The sequence below is a fragment of the Schistocerca gregaria genome, chromosome 2 (genome assembly GCF_023897955.1).
Source record: "Schistocerca gregaria isolate iqSchGreg1 chromosome 2, iqSchGreg1.2, whole genome shotgun sequence".
NCBI lineage: Eukaryota > Metazoa > Arthropoda > Insecta > Orthoptera > Acrididae > Schistocerca > Schistocerca gregaria.
In genome coordinates, this window is record NC_064921.1 from 848,294,415 (window position 1) to 848,321,244 (window position 26,830).

The window sequence follows — 26,830 nt, forward strand, 5'->3', positions numbered from 1 at the left end:
TAAATTGAAAATAGGCACAACGAAAAGACTGTTACACTTTATAGCTTTCGGGCAAAGCCTTCTTTTGCAAATAAGACATACACACACAGTCGCACAAGCAAGCACACCACCTGGACACATGGCACCTACCACCGGCATCTCCGATCGGATGTTCATAGCTGAAGAAGGCTTTGGCCGGAAGTTATAATGTGTAACAGGTCTTTTCGTCGTGCCTGTTCGCCAGTCAGTGGCTCAGATTTACAGTGAGCCTCTCGCGGTAGCTGTGCGGCCTGGGGCGCCTTGCCACGGTTCGCGCGGCTGCCTCCGTCGGAGGTTCCAGTCCTCCCTTGGGCATGGGTGTTTGTGTTTTCCTTAGCGTAAGTTATTTTAAATTAGATTAAATAGTGTGTAAGCGTAGGGACCGATGACCGTAGACGTTTGGTCCCATAGAACTTACCACAAATTTCTTTACAGAGTGTAGCAATTTACCCCTACCCTAATATTGTTGACTCTTTTGCAATGATGGCTGTTTGTCCAGTTACCACAATGTGAAATACATGAAACTGGCTGGAGAACCTGTTAATAACGTCCTCCTGCCCCCAGGAAATGTACCTATTTTTGGGCTCACGTTGCATTTAGAATCAGCTGCTAACAGCTGTGTATACTATTGGCCCACTCACCGTCTTCCTCTACATATCCATAGCCGTAGCCTCCCTCATGGTCCTCATAGTCATCGTCATCTTCGAAGCCGAGGCGGTCTCGTGGCGATGGCCCTGTTGGGTAGTCGTCGACAGCATCCTCCTTCCGCTTCTTAGCGCCGTATTTGTAGCCCCCTTCTCCCTGCTTGCTCGACACTGACGTCTTCTTGTAGTCACCCTCTTGTGGTTGGTACTTCCCAGAGTAGTGGTTCCTGTAGTAATCGTGGTTGTAGGTCAGCGGAGCGTACTCTGCAGTTCCCACCGCCACTGAAGGTTTCTGGCTATCCACGTCATTGTCCAACTCGTTGTTGGATGGCAGAGTGTGATAGCTCCGACCAGACGCGGCCAGCGGCAACTGAGACCTCGATATCGTGCTGTTCGGAGGCTGTACCATCGGGTTCTGTGCTTGAGCTGGCGACCAGTGAGACTTAGAGGTCTCACTGATCGGAGGATGCGCAGTCTGGTTCTGTACTTCCAACCAACGACTCCTCGAGGTTGCGCCGACCAGCGTCTGCACCGTCTGGTTTTGACCTTGAGCCAGCGTCCATTGAGGCCTCGAGGTCGCGCTGACCAGAGGCTGCGCCATCTGGTTCTGTACTTGAGATGGTGACCAGCGAGCCCTCAAGATCGTGCTGACTACAGGCTGTGCCGTGTGGTTCTGAAGCTGAACTGGCGACCAGTGAGACCGCAGGAAATCGCCGACCAGAGGCTGTGTCGCCTGATTCTGTGCATGACCTGATTGGGCCATCGCCATCCACAGAGGCACCAGGTACAGCAGCGTCGTGAGCATGGCTGCTCTCGTTTCTTCACCTGCTGACAACAAAAGACTAAGTGTACATGAAGTGTTTCAACACAGCAAAACAAAACATTAGTGACTAGTGAGAAAGTTATTTGTAACTTTAAGTGCCCTTTTATTGGGTACGCAAACTTTTATTAACAAAATTATAGGTGGTAGAGGGCCCTGAACTACTCTGAGATAGTCCGCAGTTTGTGGTCGTGCGGTAGCGTTCTCGCTTCCCGCGCCCGGGTTCCCGGGTTCGATTCCCGGCGGGGTCAGGGATTTTCTCTGCCTCGTGATGACTGGGTGTTGTGTGATGTCCTTAGGTTAGTTAGGTTTAAGTATTTCTAAGTTCTAGGGGACTGATGACCATAGATGTTAAGTCCCATAATGCTCAGAGCCATTTTTTTACTCTGAGATAAGGAATCAATAGTCGTAAGAGAATATTTCAGATGGCTCATGGTCTTGAATAATAAATGTGTAAAGCATGCCACTGGAAACTAATTACACTACATCTACATCTATATTTACACTCCGCAAGCCACCCAACGGTGTGTGGCGGAGGGCACTCTACGTGCCACTGTCATCACCTCCCTTTCCTATTCCAGTCGCGTATGGTTCGCGGGAAGAATGACTGCTGGAAAGCCTCCGTGCGCGCTCGAATCTCTCTAATTTTACTTTCATGATCTCCTCGGGAGGTATAAATAGAGAGAAGCAAAATATCCGATACCTCATCCAGAAACGCACCCTCTCGAAATCCGGACAGCGAGCTACACCGCGATACTGACCGACTCTCTTGCAGAGTCTGCCACTTGAGTTTGCTAAACATCTCCGTAACGCTGTCACGCTTACCAATTAACCATGTGACGAAACGCGCCGTTCTTCTTTGGATCTTCTCTATCTCCTCCATCAACCCGACCTGGTACGGATTCCACACTGTTGAGCAATACTCAAGTATAGGTCGAACGAGTCTTTTGTAAGCCACCTCCTTTGTTGATGGACTTCATTTTCTAAGGACTCTCCCAATGAATCTCAACGTGGTACCAGCCTTAGCAACAATTAATTTTATTTGATCATTCCACTTCAAATCGTTCCGCTGGCATACTCCCAGATATTTTACAGAAGTAACTGCTACCAGTGTTTGTTCCGCTATCATATAATCATACAATAAAGGATATTTCTTTCTATGTATTCGCAATACATTACATTTGTCTATGTTAAGGGTCAGTTGCCACTCCTTGCACCAAGTGCCTATCCGCTGCAGATCTTCCTGCATTTCGCTGCAATTTTCTAATGCTGCAACTTCTCTGTATGCTACAGTATCATCCGCGAAAAGCCGCATGGAACTTCCGACACTATCTACTAGGTCATTTATATATATTGTGAAAAGCAATGGTCCCATAACACTCCCCTGTGACACGCCAGAGGTTACTTTAACGTAAGCGTCTCTCCATTGAGAACAACATGCTGTGTTCCGTTTGCTAAAAACTCTTCAATCCAGTCACATAGGTGGTCTGATATTCCGTAGGCTCTTACTTTGTTTATCAGGCGACAGTGCGGAACTGTATCGAACGTTGGGTCTCACAAGATCGCCGTTTCCGGAACCCATGTTGTTTCCTACAGAGTAGATTCTGGATTTCCAGAAACGACATGATACGCGAGCAAAAAAAAAATGTTCTAAAATTCTACAACAGATCGACGTCAGAGATATAGGTCTATAGTTTTGCGCATCTGCTCGACGACCCTTCTTGAAGACTGGGACTACCTGTGCTCTTTTTCAATCATTTGGAACCTTCCGTTCCTCTAGAGACTTGCGGTACACGGTTGTTAGAAGGGGGGCAATTTCTTTCGCGTACTCTGTGTAGAATCGAATTGGCAACCCATCAAGTCCAGTGGTCTTTCCTCTGTTGAGTGATTCCAGTGGCTTTTCTATTCCTTGGACACTTATTTCGATATCAGCCATTTTTTCGTTTGTGTGAGGATTTAGAGAAGGACACTTATTTCGATATCAGCCATTTTTTCGTTTGTGTGAGGATTTAGAGAAGGAACTGCAGTGCGGTCTTCCTCTGTGAAACAGTTTTCGAAAAACGTGTTTAGTATTTCAGCAATACACGTGTCATCCTTTGTTTCAGTGCCATCATCATCCCGGAGTGTCTGGATATGCTGTTTCGAGCCACTTACTGATTTAACGTAAGACCAGAACTTCCAAGGATTTTCTGTCAAGTCGGTACATAGAATTTTACTTTCGAATTCACTGAACGCTTCACGCATAGCCCTCATCACGCTAACTTTGACATCGTTTAGCTTCTGTTTGTCTGAGAGGTTTTGGATGCGTTTAAACTTGCAGTGAAGCTCTCTCTGCTTTCGCAGTAGTTTCCTAACTTTGTTCTTGAACCACGGTGGGTTTTTCCCGTCCCTCATGGTTTTACTCGGCACGTACCTGTCTAAAAGGCGTTTTACGATTGCCTTGAACTTTTTCCATAAACACTCAACATTGTCAGTGTCGGAACAGAAATTTTTGTTTTGATATGTTAGGTAGTCTGAAATCTACCTTCTATTACTATTGCTAAACAGATAGACCTTCCTCATTTTTTTAATATTCCTATTTACTTCCATATTCAGTGATGCTGCAACGGCCTTATGATCACTGATTCCCTGTTCTGCGCTTACAGAGACGAAAAGATCGGGTCTCTTTGTTATCAGTAGATCCAAGATGTTATTTCCACGAGTCGGTTCTCTGTTTAATTGCTCGAGGTAACTTTCGGATAGTGCACTCAGTATAACGTCACTCGATGCTCTGTCCCTACCACCCATCCTAAACATCTGAGCCACCCAGTCTATATCTGGTAAATTGAAATCTCCACCTAACACTATAACATGCTGAGAAAATTATTTATGTATTCCAGATTATCTCTCAGTTGTTCTGTTACTAAGCTGCTGAGTCGGGAGGTCGGCAAAAGGAGCCAATTATTAAACTAACTCGGTTGTTGAGTGTAACCTCCACACACAATAATTGACAGGAACTATCCACTTCTACTTCCCTACAGGATAAACTACTACTAAAAGTGACAAACACGCTACCAGCGGTTGCATGCAATCTATCCTTTCTAAACACCGTCTGTGCCTTTGTAAAAATTTCGGCCATTTGGCCATTAAAATTGCTACACCAAGACGAAATGCAGATGATAAACGAGTATTGGACAAATATATTGTACTAGAACTGACATGTGATTACATTATCACGCAATTTGGGTGCATAGATCCTGAGAAATCAGTACCCAGAACAACCACCCCTGGCCGCAATAACGGCCTTGATACGCCTGACCATTGGGTCAAACAGAGCTTGGATGACGTGAACAGGTATAGCTGCGCATGCAGCTTCAACACGATACCACAGTTCATCAAGGGTAGTGACTGGCGTATTGTGACGAGCCAGATGCTCGGCCACCATTGACCGGACGGTTTCAGACGGTGAGAGATCTGGAGAATGTGCTGGCCAGGGCAAGACTCGAACATTTTATGTATCCAGAAAGGCCCGCACAAGACCTGCAACATGCGGTCGTGCATTATCCTGCTGAAATGTAGGGTTTCGCAGGGATCGAATGAAGGGCAGACCCACGAGTCGTAACACATCTGAAATGTAACGTCCACTGTTCAAAGTGTGTTCAATGCGAACCAGAGGGGATCCAGGCGTGTAACCAATGGCACCCCATACCATCACGCCAGGTGATGACGAATACACGCTTCCAATGTGCGTTCACCGCGAAGTCGCCAAACTCGGATGCGACCATCATGATGCGGGTAAACAGAATCTGGATTCATCCGAAAAAATGACGTTTTGCCATTCGTGCACCCAGGTTCGTTGTTGAATTCACCATCGCCGGCGCTCCTGTTTGTGATGAAGCGTCAAGGATAACTGTAGCCATGGTCTCCGAGCTGATAGTCCATGCTGCTGCAAACGTCGTCAACTGTTCGTGCAGATGGTTGGTGTCTTGCAAACGCCCCCATCTGTTGACTCAGGGATCGAAACGTGGCTGCACGATCCGTTACAGCCATGTGGATAAGATGCCTGTCATCTCGACTGCTAGTGATACGAGGCCGTTGGCATCCAGCACGGCGTTCCGTATTACCCTCCTGAAGCCACCGATTCCATATTCTGCCAACAGTCACTGGATCTCGACCAACGCGAACTGCAATGTCGCGATGCGATAAACCGTAATGGCGATAGGCGACCTTTATCAAAGTCGGAAACGTGATGTACGCATTTCTCCTCCTTACACGAAGCATCGCAACAAAGTTTCACCAGGCAACGCCGGTCAACTGCTGTTTGTGCGTCAGAAATCTGTTGTAAACTTTCCTCATGTCAGCACTTTTTAGGTGTCGCCACCGGCTCTAACCTTGTGTGAATGCTCTGAAAAGCTAATCATTTGCATATCACAGCATATTCGTCCTGTCGGTTAACTTTCGCGTCTGTAGCACGTCATCTTCGTGGTGTAGCAATTTTAATGGCCAGTAGTGTATTTTCACAACAAACAGCTATCCGTCTCAGCGTTCTTAGTGACGTGTCCACGGTGGAGTTTGCATTATAAAAAGCCGTCTCAATGCGCGAGAAACAGTATTTGAAAGCTTGGCCAGGAATGCGAGGCATCTAGGTGCCTGCGTGACTGGATGACGGATTTTCATGGGGCTATCGCGTGCATGCTGGCTTAAGGGGAGGGAGACATCCACATCTACGTCTACATCTACATCTACATCTACATGGATACTCTGCAAATCACATTCAAGTATCTGGCAGAGGGCTCATCGAACCACCTTCACAATTCTTTATTGTTCCAATCTCGTCTAGCGCGCGGAAAGAAGGAACACCTATATCTTTCCGAACGAGCTCTGATTTCCCTTATTTTATCGTGGTGATCGTTTCTCCCTATGCAGGTCGGTGTCAACAATATATTTTTGCATTCGGAGGAGAAATTTGGTGATTGGAATTTCGTGAGAAGTTTCCGTCGCAACGAAAAACGCCTTTCTTTTAATGATGTCCGCCCCAAGTCCTGTATGACAGTTAAGATGGACAAAATGAAAAAGTAATAATATATATTTTCAACAATTTATATTGTTCTGTGCTCGCTACGTAGTGTATGTCTTTTGAGGACATTGTACAATTATAATTCCAAGCACACTGCTAAGTTTGATAGCTTTTATTTTTACAATAGCCCTATTTCGGCTGAACTACCATCATCAGGTTATCTGTATGTAAATGATATATATTTTTAGTACTTATTTCTAATTTTATGGGTAATCATTAAATGGATTTCACTATTACACATTTTTAGTACGTCTGATGGTTTCGACATACATGGTATATCGGTGGTTCTGTCACTGTAAAAATGGTAGGTTATCACCTTATCTGACTTATTGTGTGTGAAATCTTATGGGACTTAACTGCTAGGGTCATCAATCCCTAAGCTTACACACTACGTAACCTAAATTATCATATGGCCAAACACACACACCCATGCCCGAAGGAGGACTCGAACCTCCGCCGGGACCAGCCGCTCCGTCCATGACTGCAGCGCCTTAAACCGCTCAGCTATCTGACTCATTACTTCATGTAGTTGTCAGATTATATTCTTCACATCAGTATTTTCGTGACAGCTTATTTGACAAATAATCCAGCCGTACTGTGTGGTTACAGGTAGTTCTTTTTATCATTGCTATTATGAAGGAACTGATCTGGGCTATTGTTGTACCTTTTCTTTTTCTGTGTGTTATATCTAAGAAAATATAGAGATAACAGAAGGGAAAAGAAAAGCTATACGAATCGCCAGGATCAACACCTACATAACAGCAATGATAGAACTGCCTGTAACCATGCAATATCGCTGGACTATCTATGAAATAATCTGTCACGAAAATACTGATATGAAGAATGTAATCTGACACCTACATAAAGTAATAAGTCAGATAAGGTGATAACCAATCATTACAACTCCAATAACACCAAAGTAACGTAAATAACCAGCAAATAGACAGTGACAGAACAACCGATATTGCATGGTTGTGAAAACCATTACGTATGTAAAAAGTGTAACAATGGAATCCATTTAACAATTAGCTATAAAATTAGATTTTTTTTCAATATCATGTACCATTAATTATAAACAACTTGATGATGGTAGAACAGCTGTAATAGGCCTATTGTAAGAATAAAAAGCCCCCATACTTTGCAACGTACTTGAAATTATAATTACACAGTTATATATATTTTCACAGATATTACATTACAAACGCTACAAACATGATACAAAAGCGCCAAGTACATAAGAAAAATGGCATCGGTGGGTTGAGTTCGTTACCGCTCCAAGCAAGACTCTAGAACCGTTATTAAAAAGTTACTGTTGTTTTAAATTACGATAAATTATAAAATTAATAACTATTGGAGCAATCTGATCATATGAAGTGTCACGTGGATGCTGGCAACGTCTGTAAACATGATAATGAGCTTGGCCTATTTTTCGAATCACGCATGTCTATAAAGAATTATAGGTGATTTACTGAAACTTGGTCAGCCTTTGCAGCTGGGCTCAGCACGGCTGGGCTCGATACCCAGTACTGCCAGGGATTTATCCTTGGTCGGAATACTGGAACGGGGTGCACTAAGCAACGTGACCCAAACTGAAGAGATGCTCGACCGGTTAGCAGTTCCCTAGTTCAGAAAGCCAACATCGACCGGGAGAGACGTGTGCTGACCACATGCCCCTTTGTACCTCATCCGATGGAGCCATTTGACACAGGATAACACGGTAGTTGGTCGCACGCCTAGGGCGATAACGCAGAACTTTGTTTTTACTGCTACTGAAAGTTGAAATGTGACCATGCCAATCCTGTTCATCCTCCACAATTACACATAATATGTAAGTAGCATGAGTTTCCCAAATCCTTATTTAATATTCCTAATAAAATAATAATCACGATCTGCTGTTTGATACGCATATTAAGTCTAGTCACGTTGCTAGATCACATGTATCCATGCTTCATGAGCTTTTTTTAATAACGAGAGATCGCTAATTGACCGCAGTAATTTTCTCCGTTCTATAGTACGTTACTATATGTATGACTTTAAATTTAAATGGTGGTCATTATTTCACTATCTTACTTGGATCCAGTTGTGTGTGACGTCACAGAGTATTTAATGGCGAGTATTAGAGCACGTGGGATCTTATGCCAGTCTGCTATTACTGGTGTTGGTGAGTGTGTGATTGTTGATACGCCGTGCAGCCAAATAGCAGTGAACACTTTAAATAGTTTAATATTTCAGTGGACTCAGAATACACTGACGGAAAAAAACGCGACACCACGAAATAGATAATGTAGACTAATGACGTTTCGGGAATTTAAAGTTTAAATATTCTGGGATGTTAGGCAGCGTCTTATATCCTCTAAAATAGTCGACGTTTCGACCCCTCTACTGGGATTTACTTCAGTATCTTCCGGCTTAGTGGCTTCCAGCTATCAAAGAAGTGAATACGCGACCGCGGTGTGCGAGCAGCATAAACAACGCGCTGCAAGTCGCCTCGGCGGATAACAATATCTTGCATAAACATTCCCTCTCTCTTGCTCCCTCCGCTTAGCATCTAGCCAATGCTAGATCCTGAAGAAGATCTCAGCAGAGTGCTCGAAACGTCGATTATTTTGGAAGAAATATGACGCGGCCTAACACCCCATAAGATTTTAACTTTAGCGACAATGGCCACGAAGACCTGCAGACTTACATTTCGGGAATATATTTGTCAAGGTATCATATTTAAGAGATTAACATTGCAATATAGCTGGTTAATTTAAGCGTGAGATAAGCCACTGCAAATGCGAAATGCTGGTATATTAGCAACCAGCGTAACCGCCAGAATGTTGAATGCAAGCACGCAAACGTGCTTGCATTTTGTTGTACAGGTGACGACTGTCTGTCTGTGAGATGGAGTTTGATGCTTGTTGCATTTGGTCGGTCAATACAGGAACGTTTAACACTGTTTGTGGATGACGCTGAAGTTGTCGTTCTATGATATCCCATATGTATTCGACTTGGGACAGATCTGGTGATCGAGCAGGGCAAGGCAGCATGTCTACACTCTCTAGAACATGTGAGGTTACAACAGCGGTATGTGGACGCGCGTTATCCTGTTGGAAAACACCACCTGGTATGGTTCTCGTGAACGTCAGCACGACAGATCGAATCTCCAGACGGACGTACAGCTTTGCATGATAGGATAATCATGAGAGTGCTCGTACTGCCATACGATATCGCATCCCAGATCATAGCGCCACGTATTGGTCCATTGTGTCTAGCACACAGACAGTTTGGTTGCAGGCCCTCAACTGGCCCCCTTCTAACCAGCACCCATCACTGGTAGCGTGGCAGAAGGAGCCTTCACCTGAAAACACAACAGACCTCCACCCTGCCCTCCAATGAGCCTTCGCTTGACAGAACCGTAGTCGCAAATGGCTGTGGTTTGGGGTCAGTGGAATGCAAGCTACAGGGCGTGTAGCTCGGAACTGTCCTCGAAGTAACCAATTTGTGACAATTCGTTGTGTCATTGAGGTGCGAACTGCTGCTCAAATTGCTGCTGCAGATGCAGTGCGCTCCGCCAGAGCCATTTGCCGAACGCGACGGTCTTGCCTCTCTTAAGTGCCACATGGCCCCGTCTTCTTGGGACCACGTGACCACCGCAGAGAGGAATCATGTACAGTGGCTACTTTCCTGCCATGTATCGAAGAAGGAACATCCAGTTTCTCGTACCCTTATTGCACGACCTCATTCAAACTCTGTGCTGTAATGATAACGACGTCCTTGACGACTCAAAGGCATTCTTCACTAACATTAACCCATCACGTTCAGTTTCAAAGTTAACTAGCGTTCACGTCCGCTACAGCGTGTATTTAAGGTAAAACTGATTTGAATCATGCTAGTGGCATTACTAGTGCCACTGTTATCGGACTGGTGCGAAATGTGAATAGACGTCATCTTTCTGTTGTAGAAATACACATACCGACTTTTGTTTACATCGCACAACTCTTCTTGGTGTTCCGAGTTTTTTTCCGCCAGTCTAATTTCGAGAGCGCGAGTTACGGACCAACTTCCCACTGGATGTAGAGAGAACGAAGGGACTGAAATCGAAGGAAAGAGACTGGCATACTCAGCCTGTGCAGACGAAATCTGTTAACTCTCTAGGTCGGAAGAGGACTTGGAGCAAATGACCAAAGCACTAAAGCAGGCTGCCAGAAAATTTGGGCTAAACATAAACGAAGCCAAGACAGAGTACCTCGTTATGACGCGTGGTCATTGTCAGACTGCTGATCATCTACAGTCACTGCAGGTTGGGGATCAGTCCTACAAGAGAGTGCAAGAATTCAAATACCTAGGGGCGCTTTTCATTGAGAACTCGTCGTGTGAAGCGCAGATCAATGCCAGAATACAAGCAGGAAACCGATCTTACCACAGCCTAGCACAACTGCTTCGCTCCAGATATCGCTCCAGACAGTTCAAGATTTGACTGTACAAAACTCTGATCCAGCCTGTTGTTCTATATGGCTGTGAGACATGGAGTATCCGGAAACAGGACTTCCATAAGCTCCTTGTTTTTGAGAGAAAATTGCTTCGGAAGATCTTTGGTCCTGTTCTGGATGCAGATACAGTGGAGTGGAGGATCAGATACAACCAAAAGCTTGAGAAACTATACCAGCAGCCCAACATAGCAGGAACTATCAAAGCCAAACGAATGCAGTGGACCGGCCATGTGGCCCGGATGGAGGCTCACAGATGGCCTCGGAAGCTCCTGGATTTCACACCTACAGGAAAGTTACCGCCAGGGAGACCCAAGAAGCGTTGGAGGGATGGACTCCATGAAGATTTAAACCGTCAATAGATGTGGGATGTGGACGGATGGCGGATAGCAGAAATGGACAGAAAACAGTGGAGGAGGAAACTTGTAGATGCGTGAGGTCCACTACGCATGATCACGCAGTAGTAGTGGTAGTACTAGTCTGATGCAGTTCTGAAATATAATTATTATTTTCTGCAGTTAATACTCACAGGGGTTGGACGAAAACATGGAAAATCTGCGATAAATGTATGCTTGGGTACAACTGCAGATGCTAACCAAGCCTGCTGCTTATGCTGTTGTATTTGACCGTAAACGGCATCCTCAATCCGTTTAAAATGTCAGTCGTCGTCAGAACAGTGTTGTGCGTAGATGTGAGTACATTGTGTAGGAACTAATTGATTTCGAACGTGGGCAAATTGTTGGTGCTCCTATGGTGGATGCTCCCATAACCAAGGTAGACGGTGCGTCTGGTAATTTAAGAGGCATCACATCGTAGATGTATACCACATACAGGGAAAATGGAGAAAATCTACCGCTAAGTCACAACGCGGACGAAAGTGTGCAGTGAGGTATCGTAACAGACGAACATCGAAATGGACTGAGACGAAAAAAATAAGGCGACAACAAAAGTCACTACAGAAATGATTGTCGCATTCGCGAAACCTGTCACCACCATAACTACACGAAGAAAAGTCCATTGGTAGGCAATTGCAGGGCGAGCTTGGATTCCAAAGTCGCTCACCAGTGAAGCAAATGCCCGTTGCAGGAAAACGGGAGGCGGAGGAGAAGGCAGTAGGAGATTCATGTTTAACGTTCCGTCGATAACGAGGTCATTAGAGACGGAGCACAAGCCCAGAAGGAAATCGGCCATGCCCTTTCGAATGAAAGATCCCGGCATTTGCCTTAAGTGATTTAGGGAAATCACTGAAAACCTAAATCAGGATTTCCGGACCTGGGCTTGAACCGTCGTCCTCACGAATGCAAATCAAGTGTGCTAGGCACTACGCTATCGCGCTCGGTACATGAGAACGTGGTGAAGTAGCCTTAAAACCTGGACTGTGTGGTGATGAAAGACAGTGATTTGGTCGGATGAGGCTTGTTTCACACTGTTTTCAATTTATGGCTTGTTTACGTCCCAAGAGTGAAACGTGACGAGGTGATGATTTTGACAGCCATACCGTAGTCTTCCATGGGCCCCGTGATTACTCTGCAGGGTCGTATTACTGCTGAGGATCATGTGACATTTTTGGCTAATCAGGTCCATCTCATTGTACAATGTTTGTTCTCCAGTGCTGATGCTGTGTTCCAAGACGACAAGACTCTTTTGCACGCAGGTTTCATGGTCTAGGATTGGTTTTGTGAGCGCGAGGATGGATTGTAGCATCTTCCCTGGTCCCCACAGTCATCAGATCTCAGTGGTATTGAACATTGTGGTCTACTTAGAAGACCCGAATTGCCACTACTCTGCAGGGAGAGTGGTAAATAAATGTCGTGTGGCTAGGACCTCCCGTCGGGTAGACCTGTCGCTTGGTGCAAGTCTTTTTAGGTGACGCCTCTTTGGCGACTTGCGTGTCGATGAGAAGGATATGATGATGAAGACAACACAACACCCAGTCCTTGAGCGGAGAAAATGTCCAACCCAGTTGGAATCGAACCCGGGCCCCTTTGCATGACTTCTGTCGCGCTGATAACTCAGCTATCGAGGCGTACAGGAAGAGTGGTATAAGAACGATTTCAAGACCATACAGTTCCTGTATTTATACATTCTGAGATGGCTGGAAGCTTTTTTGAATGTGGACGATTTTCATAGACCGTATTAGACGTTGTAATGTCTCTTTGCTGTTTCCATATTTTTGCAAAAACAGACATAATGTCTGATGGGATAGCCGCAATCAATGGTCTTACAATATTACTTATAATCCGCCTTGATAGCAAAATTCTTAATCATATGACCGGTTTCGGTCCCTCTAGAACCATCTTCAGATCTGATATTTCGGTTACAGGAGTAACCCGTCCACACACAGCAACCTTCACATGCTGCGTGTGAAGGTTGCTGTGTGTGGACGGGTTACTCCTGTAATCGAAATATCAGATCTGAAGATGGTTCTAGAGGAACAAAATGGTTCAAATGGCTCTGAGCACTATGGGACTTAACATCTTAGGTCATCACTCCCCTAGAACTTAGAACTACTTAAACCTAACTAACCTAAGGACATCACACACATCCATACCCGTGATTCGAACCTGCGATCCTACCAGTCCCGCGGTTCCGGACTGCAGGGCCTAGAACCGCACGGCCACCACGACCGGCTTCTAGAGAAACCGAAACCGGTCATATGATTAAACATTTTGCAATCAAGACGGATTATAAGTAGCATCCATTTTTTTTTGTCCAGCCTCTTTCTAACAAACACGCTGTCAGCAGGTAATTAGGCCCCACAATTGATTTTTTAATAAAGCTGTTTCGTTCATAGGAAAGAGTGCTGGAGGCACATTTACCTCACAGGAATCTGCGGCAGCTGCTGAACAGTATCCAACTGCGTGCAGCAACAAGCAACGGGCTTAGGATGAAACACTGATGTGGCAGTTCCCAAGGAGACACCTTTGAACGTGGCAATTGCTGGCGAGATTGCCGCAAGAGAAAAGGATAGGCAAAAACGTACGGTAGTGCCATTTTAAGGGGCATTTTGTGCTTTGAAAAGCCGAAACACGTGGCGGCAGACCCGTCGTTAGACTGTCTGCGAGCTGAGAAATGAAGCGCAGCTTCCTCCTTTATAACTCTTTGCCGGACAGTCACAGGACAGTGGAACGTCTGCTATACTCTGCACGCTTCCTGGACCCAGCCAGCTATTCAGAAAAAGACGTCAGTAACCTACATTTTCTCTGGTGTAGTATTCGACAAAGGAATTACTCGACAGGCGGAATCAGATGTTACGTCTGAATGAGAAGCATTCATTAGAAACGCTGGCGTCATGGCGTACGGTCCGAGGGAGGTTGCCCGAAGTGTTTCTTTGCACAACGAGCATAAATTACGCGCTGAAAGGTGTCTGTGTGAATGATGGATTGGTCGTCGAGGATGTCTTGCTGCCTTATGCTGCGGTAACAGCAACAGATAATCCGTATAGGACGCTGTGTTCGTACTGAACCTACCGGCTGTTGATTTATCTCCAGTAGCCGTCAATGCAAGATGTTACACGCAAACAGTGCCCTGTCTTTCACACTTCTCTGTTTTAGTGGCAGCGATGCATAAGTTAATCAGTCGCATCACTTTGTTCTAGATGAGTAACCAAGCAGGTCGACGAATATTGATGTAAGTAGGCAGCAACTAAAATTGGTGATACTACTAAGATGACTAACAGAAATCTGTTATGAAACCTGTTTTATGCTACAGGTGTGTCGAGCGCAGTTGGGTGATTGTTTCATGCACTGGGACACACTAATGACCAACGGAGTTCAGACCCTCAGCGAGCTACTCAGATTTGGGTTTTCCGTAGTTTCTCTTTTTCTATTAAAGCGAATACGAATATGGTTCCTTTGAAAAGAACACGGCCGATTTCCTTCCCCAGTGTCCAATCCGTGTTTCGTCCCTAACGACCCCGTTGTTGACTGGATATTAAAACCTATTCTCGCTATCTTTTTCTGCTACATTTACGAAACAATTTTCAGGATCTCATCACAGTATTAATTACTGACTTTCCCATTCTAATGCTGTGTAGAGTGAGAAAAAACCGATTCTCTATGTCTCTGTTCGCACTCTAATCTCCGTAAACTAGCTTTTGCGAATGGAAAGCACAATCATATTACCGTCCGTACACAGACGTGAAAGACTAGATACTTCCTCGTGCCTTTTATGGAACTATGCGTGCTGTAGTCCAATGAGCCTCTTTACAGATACTTGAGCACAGCCGGCCGCGGTGGCCGAGCGGTTCTAGGCGCTGCAGTCTGGAACCGTGCGACCGCTACGGTCGCAGGTTCGAATCCTGCCTCGGGCATGGATGTGTGTGATGTCCTTCGGTTAGTTAGGTTGAAGTAGTTCTACGTTTTAGGGGACTGATGACCTCAGAAGTTAAGTCCCATAGTGCTCAGAGCCATTTGAGCCTTGAGCACACCCGAATCATTATATTACCCAAACCCGTCAGCCACAACCGTAACAACAATCTCTTCAGACGTCAAAGTAATTACAAATTGTCAGATGGTATTCTAAATCTAGAGTATGTTGCACAACTATGAATCCGATGCACATAATTACCGGCCAATTTCACTGAAGTCGATTTGTTGTAGAATCATGGAACTTATTTTGTGTTCAGACATAATGACATTTCTAGAGTCTGAGAAGCTCATCTGCAGAAACCAGCACGGTTTTAGGAAACAGTGGTATGCGAGACACAGATGGCCCTCTTTGTGCATGATATACAACAGTCTCTAGATACCGGCTCCCAGGTTTATGCCATATTTCTCGACTTTCGGAAGGCGTTAGACTCAGTTCCGCACTGTCGCTTGCTCCAAAAAGTGCGCGCTTACGGTCTAACCGACGACATATGCGGTGGATAGAAAGTTTTCTAACAGACAGAGAGCAGTATGTCGTCCTGAATGAGGTGACTACAACAGAAACATGCGTAACGTCACGTGTGCCCCAGGGCAGCTTAATATGTCCGCTGCTTTATACAATTTACATAAACGATCTGGTTGATGGTATTGACAGCGGCATTAGACGGTTTGCCCATAATGCTGTAGTCTACAGGAACGTAGATCACACGAAAGTTGTGAACAAATCGGTGAGGATTTGCAGAAAATAAATGCGTGGTGTAATGACTGGCAGTTATCTCTCAATATTAATAAGTGTAACCTACTGCGTATGACAAGGCGAAAATCCCCGTTAATGTACGAGTACAAAATAAAATGCCAAGTCTTTGGAAGCAGTAACATCCGTCAAGTATCTGGGTGTGAAATGATCTCAAGTAACGAGCTAGACGAACTCCAGATCACGGTTTATTGGTAGAATCCTGAAGCGATGCAGTCCTTCAACAAAGGAAATTGCTTACAATGCGTTAGTTCGTCCAGTCTTTGAGTATTGTTCGTCTGTATGGGACTCCTACCAGTTGCGTCTCATTCAACAAAACTTCCAAAGAAGAGCAGCAAGATTCGTGACTGGTACATTTAGCCATCTCGAGAGCGTTACAGATCTCATAAAAAGTTTGAAGTGGGACATACTTGCAGATAGACAACGTGCTAAACGGAAGGGGCTGCTCACTAAATTCCGAAATCCGATTTTTGCCAAGGATGTAGAGCATATATTATTACTTAACTTTCAAATCGCACAATTATCACCATTCAAAGATAAGGGAAATTAGAGCTCGTACGGAGGCGTTAAGACAGTCGTTTTTCCCTCGCGCGAGCCGATAGTGGAACAGACCGGGGGGGGGGATATGACTTTCGCGCGAATTGTGCCCTCCACCACACACTGGTTGTTGGCTAGCGGAGTATATATGTAGATGTAGTTGTAGAAACAATTTCGTATAACTGTGATCTGTAACTTCGCTTTGGAGATGCTGTCAACTATAACATTACCATTGCTCTCACAGAGTGAAGATATTGATCGTGTTTTGTCATTTAGCATGCTAAGTGTTCATTGTACCATGTACGCAGGAATACTCGCCGAACTTTGTAGGCGCTCCTGTAATAACAGTGTGAAGGGTAAAAGCTTCCGCCTTATTAACAATGGTTCCAGAATCGTATAGGTAATTAGTTGGTCGGCTACGTTGTAGTGAGGCACGAGTAATCTGTTAGTGGGCTTACATTGTAGGCAGCATCAGTTCCCTCATCTCTGCGAGCTGGTTTCCTTCTTGCTTTTGCCGCCTCCTCGGAGCAACGCGTTCTTGCAGAGTAACCGCTTAGCGAGCGATTAGCGTCAGCGAGGCTTCCCAGTGTTCATCCGTGTCTAAAGACGTAATCCGCCGTGTTGCTCCTTTGAACTCACCCTCTTCCTTTATCGACAGGAGTGCAATCTTCATCTTGGACGAGATGCTAAAACTCCCAAACTGTAACGAATCACAATTGATATGCATGTATCTTTTTGTCATCGCTGTATTGTGTTGCTTGATGCAGACCGCCACAAATTCCACTCCTGCGCTAACGTCTTCATCTCAGAGTGGCACATCCGTCCTACATCCTCGATCATTCGTTGGATGTATTCCAGTCTCTGTTCACACCGAAATTTTTACCCTCTAAGGTTCCATCTAGAACCATGCAAGTTTTTCCCTCATGTCTTAACACGTCCTGCCAATGGTTTCCATATGTTACTCTATTCGATGGTTTTGGGGAGAACACCCTGGCTCCTTATTAGGCCACTTAATTTTCTGAATCCTTCTGTAGCACCATATCACTCCTCTTCCAATTTTTCCACAGTCCATGATTCACTATCACACAATGATGTGCTCCAATCTTACAGTCTCAAAAACTCATTCCTATTATTAAGGTCGATACTGGTAGACTTCTTTTGACCAGGAATGCCTTCTTTACCTGTGTTATTGTGCTTTTTATGTCCTCCTTGCTTCATCCATCGTGTGTCATGTTTATAATTGCGTAGGCTTCCGCGGCCAGAGTCAGTCGACATAAAAGTTTTCTGGCAATGGTACGTCGTCATAATGTATAAAACTACTGCTGCTGGAGAAAATCCAACGTTTCGGCCACGGTTGCAGCGGCTTTCTGCTGGGTGTACTGGTGCTTTCCAGCTGTGCAGTGTACCTTATATTTTGTGGTTACTGTTCACTGCGCATGCCATTACGTCATAATTTTAAAAAGGTAGTTCGTTTCATGTAATTCTGCAGGCTTTCGTGGCCGCTGTCACTGTAGTTAAAATCTTCTACGTTATTAGGCCGCGTCATATTTCTAATAAAATGATCAACGTTTCGATCCCTCTGATGCGATCTTCCTCAGGATCTTCTGGTGTCCAATATACACTATCGCAGGATCCTGTCATTAATGGAGCCTAGCACGTCCTGGCTCCAGTAGTAGACATCAGAAGATCTTGAGGAAGATCCCAGCAGAGGGATCGAAACATCATTTTAGTGGAAACATGACGCTGCCCAATAACTCAGAAGGTTTCAACTATAATTCGTTTTATTGATCACTTAAGGAAGAAGGAGAGGGAACTTTATTTTTAATAGGTTATTGCGGTGGAGGGCGAACGTAACCTCTGTTGTCTATTGCCTCTTGTATTATGTCTCCGGCGAATGAGAAGTTGGCTCCTGTTTACCAAGTGCTGGTCGTCGGCAGCTACTCGCCGGTAGTGATCGTGCCTCGTGTTGGCAGTGCGGTCTGTTGGGCAATGATTGCTGGCAGCCAAGATGGGGCAAGCCTGAGTCCATCCTCCCTGTACATGTTGTTAGGGTGTTTAAGTATTTCGATGGCCTCTCTCATTTTGTGTTTCGTCATAACCGGCTGCTTGGCCAAGACACAGGCTTCGCTGAATTTTATTTCTTTTCCGCACTCATGGGGATATTCTGTCAGTGCAGCTTTGTTGTGTTGCCCTAGACGAATATAGTGCTCGTGTTCTCGAATGCACGTTGTTATTGGCCTGCCAGTCTCGCCGATGTATGCCCCTCCACATTCGCACTACACCTTGTACAAGCCTGCAGTGTGTAATGCATCCATCCTGTCCATAGTGGAGACTAGCACGTCCTGGACCCTGCTATCGTGTGTCATTTTGGCTGCAAGGTAGCAAAAGTTCTTCGTCTACTTCGTAATCACCAGTTTTCATGTTACGTTTATTGCTAATTTCATTTCTGCTACTCCTCATTATTTCTGTTCTTCATTGTTTACTCTCAAACTAAAATGTGTGCTCGTATGTCTGTTCACTGTTTAGAACAGGCCCTACAGTTCTTCCTCTCTTTCACTGAGGATACCAATTTGATCAGCGAATGTTATCGTTGATATCCTTTCACCCTAAATTTTAATTCCACTTTCACATCTATCTTTGCTTCTTGGATATATACGAGGGTTTCCAGAAAGTAAGTTCCGATCGGTCGCTAAATGGAAACCACAGTGAAAATCAGTAACATTTTATTTGCAAGAGTTAGCTACACTTTCCAGATACATCTCGACAGAGACGCCGTTCCGACTTAAACGTTTGTCGGAGCGTTTACCAAATTTCCAACACCATGGTCATAGAAGGCAGCCGACTGTGCTTTCCGATCATTCTCTACGCTGGTCTGTAGCGTGTAGCCTGCGCCCAAGTGCTGTCTTTGTATATGATAGCGGAACAAACACTGGTAGCAGTAACTTCTGTAAAATATCTTGTAGTATGCGTGCGGAACGATTTGAAATGGAATGATCATACAAAATTAATACCTGGTAAGGCGGGTACCAGGTTGAGATTCATTGGGAGAGTCCTTAGAATATGTAGTCCATCAAAAAAGAAGTGGCTTACAAAGCACTCCTTCGATCTATACTTGAGAATTGCTCATCAGTATGGGATCCGTACCTGATCGGGTTGACGGAAGAGATATAGAAGATCCAAAGAAGAGCGGCGCGTTTCATCACAGGGTTATTTGGTAAGCTTGATAGCGTTACGGTGATGTTTAGCAAACTCAAGTGGCAGACTCTGCAAGAGAGGCGCTCTGCATCGCGGTGTAGCTTGCTGTCCAGGTTCCGAGAGAGTGCGTTTCTGGATGAGGTATCGAATGTATTGCTTCTCGCTACTTATACCTCCCGTGGAGATCACGAATGTAAGATTAGATAGATTCGAGCGTGCACGGAGGTTTTCCGGCAGTTGTTCTTCTCGCGAACCATACGCGAGTGGAACAGGAAAGGGAGGTAATGACAGTGGCACGTAAAGTGCCCTCCGCCACACACCGTTGGGTGGCTTTGGAGTATAAATGTAGATGTAGATTTAGATGTAGATCCAGAGTTTCGTGTGAACAGAGATGATACTCAGAAAGAGTCAATTAGGGCTGTGTTGTGGGTGATCGAACACTCCAATCGAAAAGGCTGCAGGAGCGTTTGCACTGCCCCTGCATCTTGTGGCTGAGAATTGCCGTGAAGAAAGAAGTGCGTGGCAGTTGTGTTAGGTGGGCTGCATTCATCAAGGCGAAGCCTCTCAGCGTGCCCTCCTACTTGGCGGGAGACATCGTTGTTCTAGGCACCTTTACTTGCTCATCGTGCTCTCACAACTGAAAAGAGCGTCTTGATGCGATCGTCGGTCATACTAGAGACACTACTCAACACATCTGTGAAAAGCTTCGTCGAGTTTTCACTGTAGTGTCCATTTCGTGACCAATCGGAACTTACTTTCTGGACAACCCTCGTAGATTGAGCAGTAAGAGCGAAAGACTACATTCGTGTCTTACATCCTTTCTAACTTGAGCACTTCATTCTTGCTCCTCCATTTTTAATTTTCCCTCTTGGTTTCTAACAGCATACGTTGTTCTACTTGCAAACATTTTTAACTTCTTTACATGTTCACTTCCCTAATTTTCGCAGAAATACTCATGAATCAGCCCCCATAAGCTGAAGGCACAAGAAACACCAGCAAAGGCACTGAAACTGCATTTAAAGTCTAGACTAATGGGGATTTAAGTAAATAAAGCATGGTGAGTGCTTCACTGTCAATTATGACTATGCTGAGAGTCCCTTGCGGATTAAAACAGTGTGTTGAACGTTGAGCGTTGCGCTTTGTGGCCAGTGTTCTAACTGGCTGAGCTACCCAGACATGGCTCACGAACCGCTTCCGCCTTTCGGTTTCCTCACTACCTCTCTCCTACCTTTTTTATCTTCACCCCCCCAACGAGGTGAAGTGTCGCTAGGAATGACAAATGGTTCGGATTCCACGTTCTAGGTCCCTTCCACCAGCTGGGTCACTGGAGTAAGTTTCTTAACAGATGGCATGTCAGCAGAATGAAAAAAATGATGTAGTTTTTCGGGCCAATATAACAGGCACCGATTGAGTACCTCTTTGAAGAACTACATTACAACTTTTCCAGACATTTCTCGAGATGCCACTCACAAGTATCATTAAATCATCGGCAAATGTCACCGGGCCTGTGATAGATTTTTTTGTAGCTTTTGTACAACGGATCCAGAGTCAGATCCCAGAATGCAGGAACACAGATGAATCTTTGTAGACAGTCTTTGGAGATGTTATTGATTCGATGTTGATCTAGGCATGTAAGTACTACACCTATATCCTGATTATAAAATTTCACACGGGTTGAATAGAGATCTAGAGGAATCCAACTCCCCCAATCGGTCGAGAAGCACCAATGGTGGTAAAATCATTACAGTCTCTATTTATCTGCATGGAAAGTTTCTTGAGTCGTTTACAGTATCCTCCGTTAACTTCCCTTTTTAAAGCCCAATTACAGAGACCTTAAAAGACTGGAACCGTCCTACAATTGTTACCAAACTTGTAGAAGATGACCATTAAATATGGGCGGATCACCATTTCAGTGGCTTTTAATTCAGAACTGTGTAACATGTTGAAGGAATTATAGACAAAATTTAAAAAGATTGTAACCGTAGTCTGCAGAATTATGTGCCCAGTAAGTGGCTTAAGGACGGAAAAGACCCACCATGGTTTAATAACGAGGCTCGGAAACTGTTGAGAAAGCAGAGGCAGTTGCACCCTCGGTTCAAAAGAGAACGCGCAAATGACGACAAGATAAGGTTAGTCTGTGAAAAGATATATGTGCGAAGCATATTACTGCTACCACCGTCATGCAAAAGATCTGGTTATGTAAAATCGCCAAATGGGTCTATCGCTTCCTTCCAGTTACTTGTTGGCCAGCTTGGTGTGGCAGTTGAAGACAGCAAAACAAAAGCCGAAGTTTCAAATTTCGCGTTCAGGAAATCGTCCAAGCAGAAGAATCGTACGAACATACCGTCTTTTGACCATCGAACAGACTCCTTTATGGACAACATAATAATAAGCATCTCCGTCGAAGAGAAACAACTCCAAGTCCTGATATGTGAGTGGCTTGAAGACTTCTTAAGTTATGGTACCCGGTTTGCTGTCCTCGACGGCGAATACTCGTCAGAGACAAGCGTTTCGTCGGGAGCGACCCTGGGAAGTGTGATAGGACCGCTATTGTTCTCTATATACATAAATATTTTGGAGCACAGGATGGGCAGCAATCCGCGATTGTTTGCTGATGACGTTGTGGCGTATGATAAGCTCTCGAAGTTGAGTGACTGTAGGAGGATACAAGACGACTTACTCGTAGGAAAAATTTCTAATTGGTGTCACGATAGCAGGTAGCTCTAAATGTAGAAAAGTGTAAGTTCATGCGGATGAGTAGGAAGAACATACCCATAATGTTCGGATACAGCATGTTTAGTGTCCTGTTTGACACAGTCAAGTCGTTTAAATGTCTCTGCGTAACGCTGCAAAGCGATATGAAATGTGAGGATTGTGGTAGGAAAGACTTCCTTTTATTGGAAGAATTTAAGGAAAATGTGGTTCATCTGAAAAGGAGACCGCATATAGGACGTTGGTGCCATCTAATCTTTAGTACTGCTCGAGCGTTTGCGTTCTGTGCCAGATCGGATTAAAGGAAGACATCGAAGCAATTCGGAGGCGGATGATAAACGGGTATTCATTGGACAAATATACTAGAACTGACATGTGATTACATTTTCACGCAATATGCGTGCATAGATCCTGATAAATCAGTACCCAGAACAACCACCTCTGGCCGTAATAATGGCCTTGATACGCCTGGGCATTGAGTCAAACACAGCTTGGATAGTGTGTACAGGTACGGCTGCTCATGCAGCTTCAGCACGATATAATAGTTCACCAAGAGGACTGGAGTATTGTGACGAGCAAGTTGCTCGGCCACCATTGACCAGACGTTTTCAATTGGTGAGAAATCTGGAGAATGTGCTGGCCAGGGAAGCAGTCGAACAGTTTCTGTATCCAGAAAGGCCCGTACAGAACCTACAACATGCGGTCGTGCATTATCCTGCCGAAATGTAGGGTTTCGCAGGGATCGAATGAAGGGTAGAGCCACGGGTCGTAACATATCTGAAATGTAACGTCCACTGTTCAAAGTGCCGTCAATGCGAGCAAGAGATGACCGAGATGTGAAACAGATGGCACCCCATACCATCACGCCGGGTGATACGCCAGTATGGCGATGACGAATACACGCTTCCACTGTGCGTTCATAGCGATGTCGCCAAACACGGATGCGACCATCACAATGCTGTAAACAGAACCTGGATTCATCTGAAAAAATGAAGTTTTGCTATTCGTGCACCCAGGTTCCTCGTTGAGTACAGCATCGCAGGCGCTCCTGTCTCTGATACAGCGTCAAGGGTAACCGCAGACATGGTCTCCCAGCTGATAGTCCATGCTGCTACAAACGTCGTCGAACTGTTCGTGCAGATGGTTGTTGTCTTGCAAACGTCCCCATTTGTTGACTTCAGGATCGAGAAATGGCTGTCCTATCCGTTATAGCCATGCGGATAAGATGCCTGTCATCTTGACTACTAGTGATACGGGGCCGTTGGGATCCAGCACGGAGTTCCGTATTACCCTCCTGAACTCACCGACTCCATATTCTGCTAACAGTCATTGGATTTCGACCAACGCGAGCAGCAATGTCGCGATACGACAAACCGCAATCGCGATAGGCTACAATCCGACCTTTATCAAAGTCGGAAAGGTGATGGTACGCGTTTCTCCTCCTTACACGAGGCATCACAACAATGTTTCACCAGGCAACGCCGGTCAACTGCTGTTTGTGTATGAGAAATCGGTTGGAAACTTTCCTCATGTCAGCATGTTGTAGGTGTCGCCACCGGCGCCAACCTTGTGTGAATGCTCTGAAAAGCTAATCATTCGCATATCATAGCATCTTCTTCCTGTCGGTTTAATTTCGCGTCTGTAGCACGTCATCTTCGTGGTTGAGCAGTTTTAATGGCCAGTAGTGTACTCTGCGTGTAACGACCACGAAGATAAGATAGGAGAAATCAAACGTCATACGGAGTCATACAGACAGGCGTTTTCCCCTCTTCCTATCTGCGGATGGAACAGGAAAGGAAATGACTGGTAAGTGGTACGATGTTGCCTCCGCCACGCACCTTAGTGCGGATTTCGGAGTATCGATCTAGATGAAGAAGTAGATGTAGATGTAGAAGGTGTAAAATAACATTTGGACCCTTACGTGTTCGTTGTCGACCTTCCGATCGACATATGTCACTGGACTCAAACAAAAATAAAGAATGGTCTCCCCAGCACTAGCTTGGGTATAGCGCAGTTGGCAATGAGTAGCGTTATATAGCCGGACCCGCGTGATTACGAAGCGGACAGTACCGGCGAAGGAAGTCCAGAACAAAGGGACAAAGAGCCGGCGGCGGCAGTTGCCAGCCTGCGGTTCCTTCCAGAGGCTCCTTATACAGGCGGCCGTAACGAGCGGACCGCGTCTGGCGCCTGCAGTGCCGCTCATCCTCGCATGCGCCGTCCGCTCCACAACGGCGGCTCACGCCTGGGCAGCCGGGCCGGCTTTTCAGAATCCGCAGCGCCTTCAAATAACCGCGCTCATCCACTTGATTGGTGGATCACTGTGCACATCCCAGTTCTTTGAGGGTGACGTGGTCGAGCTACGTAGCCACACTCGTATTTCATCTTATTTACTGTACGATGACCAGCACCACGGTGAGACGTACGGTTTTGCGATGAGAATCTCGTTATCTCCGGCAGTCGCAAACCTCTTTATGGTGGAAGCTCGAGGACGTTCCCTTACACACGGCCGCAATAAAGCCCAATTATTTTCTCCGGTATATTGCTGTCACGTTCGCCATTTGGCCACAGGGAGGTGAAAATCTTGGCGCGTTCTTGGAACATATAAGCAGCATAAACACTAACATCCAGTGCACTACGAAAGCAGAGGAAGACAATGCCTTGCCCTTCCTCGACGTCTTTACGCACCGCAAATGAAATCAGTGCCTTGACCACAGCGTCTACGGAAAACTTAACTTTGCACACCGTCAGCCATGATCACACAGTACAGAAGCGTGCTGTGAGGCAGAAGTTGGTACATCGTACAAGTACGATACCAGACGTCGATAACTTACCCCACGAGGTGAGCAGCCTACGCAGATCTTCAACGACTATTATATATACTGGGTGATCAAAAAGTCAGTATAAATTTGAAAACTGTATAAATCACGGAATAATGTAGATAGAGAGGTACAAATTGACACACGTGCTTGGAATGAGATGAGGTTTTATTAGAACAAAAAAAAAATACTAAAGTTCAAAAAATGTCCGACAGTTGGCGCTTCATCTTATCGGAATAGCAATAATTAGCATAACAAAGTAAGACAAAGCATAGATGATGTTCTTTACAGGAAATGCTCAATATGTCCACCATCATTCCTCAACAATAGCTGTAGTCGAGGAATAATGTTTTGAACAGCACTCTAAAGCATGTCCGGAGTTATGGTGTGGCACTGGCGTCGGATGTTGTCTTTCATAATCCCTATAGATGTCGGTCGATCACGATACACTTGCGACATCAGTTAACCCGAAAGCCAATAATCTGGGGACCTGGGAGGCAAAGCATGACGGAAGTGGCGGCTGAGCACACGATCATCACCAAACGACGCGCGCAAGAGATATTTCACTCGTCAAGCAACATGGGGTGGAGCGCCATCCTGCATAAACACCGTACTTTACAGCAGGTGTTATCAGCCAGGCTGGGGATGATGCGATTCTGTAAGATATCGGCGTACCTCTCACCCGTCACGGTAGCAGTTACAAAACCAGAATCACGCATTTTCTCGAGGAAAAAAGGCCCGATATCAGTAGATGTGGTAAATCCAACCCATACCGTGACTTTCTCGTCGTGCAATGGAGTTTCCACGACAGTTCTAGGATTTTCGGTACCCCAAATTTTGCATTTGTGGGCGTTGACAGACCCTCGGAGCGTGTCATGAGCTTCGTCGGTCCACAACACGTTACTCAACCAATTGCCATCATCTTCCGCCATCTTTTGAAACGCCCACACGGCAAATGCCCTCCGCTTCACTAAATCGCCAGGTAACAGTTCATGACGCCGATGGATTTTGTAGGGATAGCATCGGAGGGTACGCCTCAGTGCCAACCAAACATTAGTGTATGGAATGCAGGTGCGACGTGCGACTGCACAAGCGCTGACTTCCCCGTGCATAGACGAACCCGCTACAGTCTCCATTTCTTCCTGAACTTCTCAGCAGCATTACGCCTTGTGCTCGGTCGGCCGCTACGGGGTCTATCGTCTAAACAACCCGTGGCATCGAACTTCGAAATCATTCTCGCCACAGCTGCATTTGTCAACGGACCTTTACCCGTTCGAATCCCCTTCCTATGGTGATAGGATCGTAACGCTGAACTAGCACATTCCCCATTCTGATATCACAGCTTCACTAAAAGCGCCTTTTCAGATAACGTCACCATGCTGCGACTGCTGGCGCATCTGATTCTCTCTCATTACAGCTCCTTTTTTATACACGATTGT

General features: G+C 45.4%; 1 protein-coding gene across 2 annotated transcripts in view; it reads right to left on the reverse strand.

The window, feature by feature from the left end:
• The window catches only part of LOC126335208 (uncharacterized), a 68,353-nt gene that overhangs the window by 16,253 nt on the left and 25,270 nt on the right, over window positions 1–26,830 (reverse strand). The window contains exon 2 of one of the 2 annotated variants that reach the window (XM_049998221.1): window positions 660–1,487. In XM_049998221.1, the coding sequence (XP_049854178.1) occupies window positions 660–1,487 (828 nt within the window). Of the gene's footprint in view, window positions 1–659; window positions 1,491–26,830 lie in introns of both variants that reach the window. The other variant, XM_049998220.1, reaches the window with a different exon arrangement.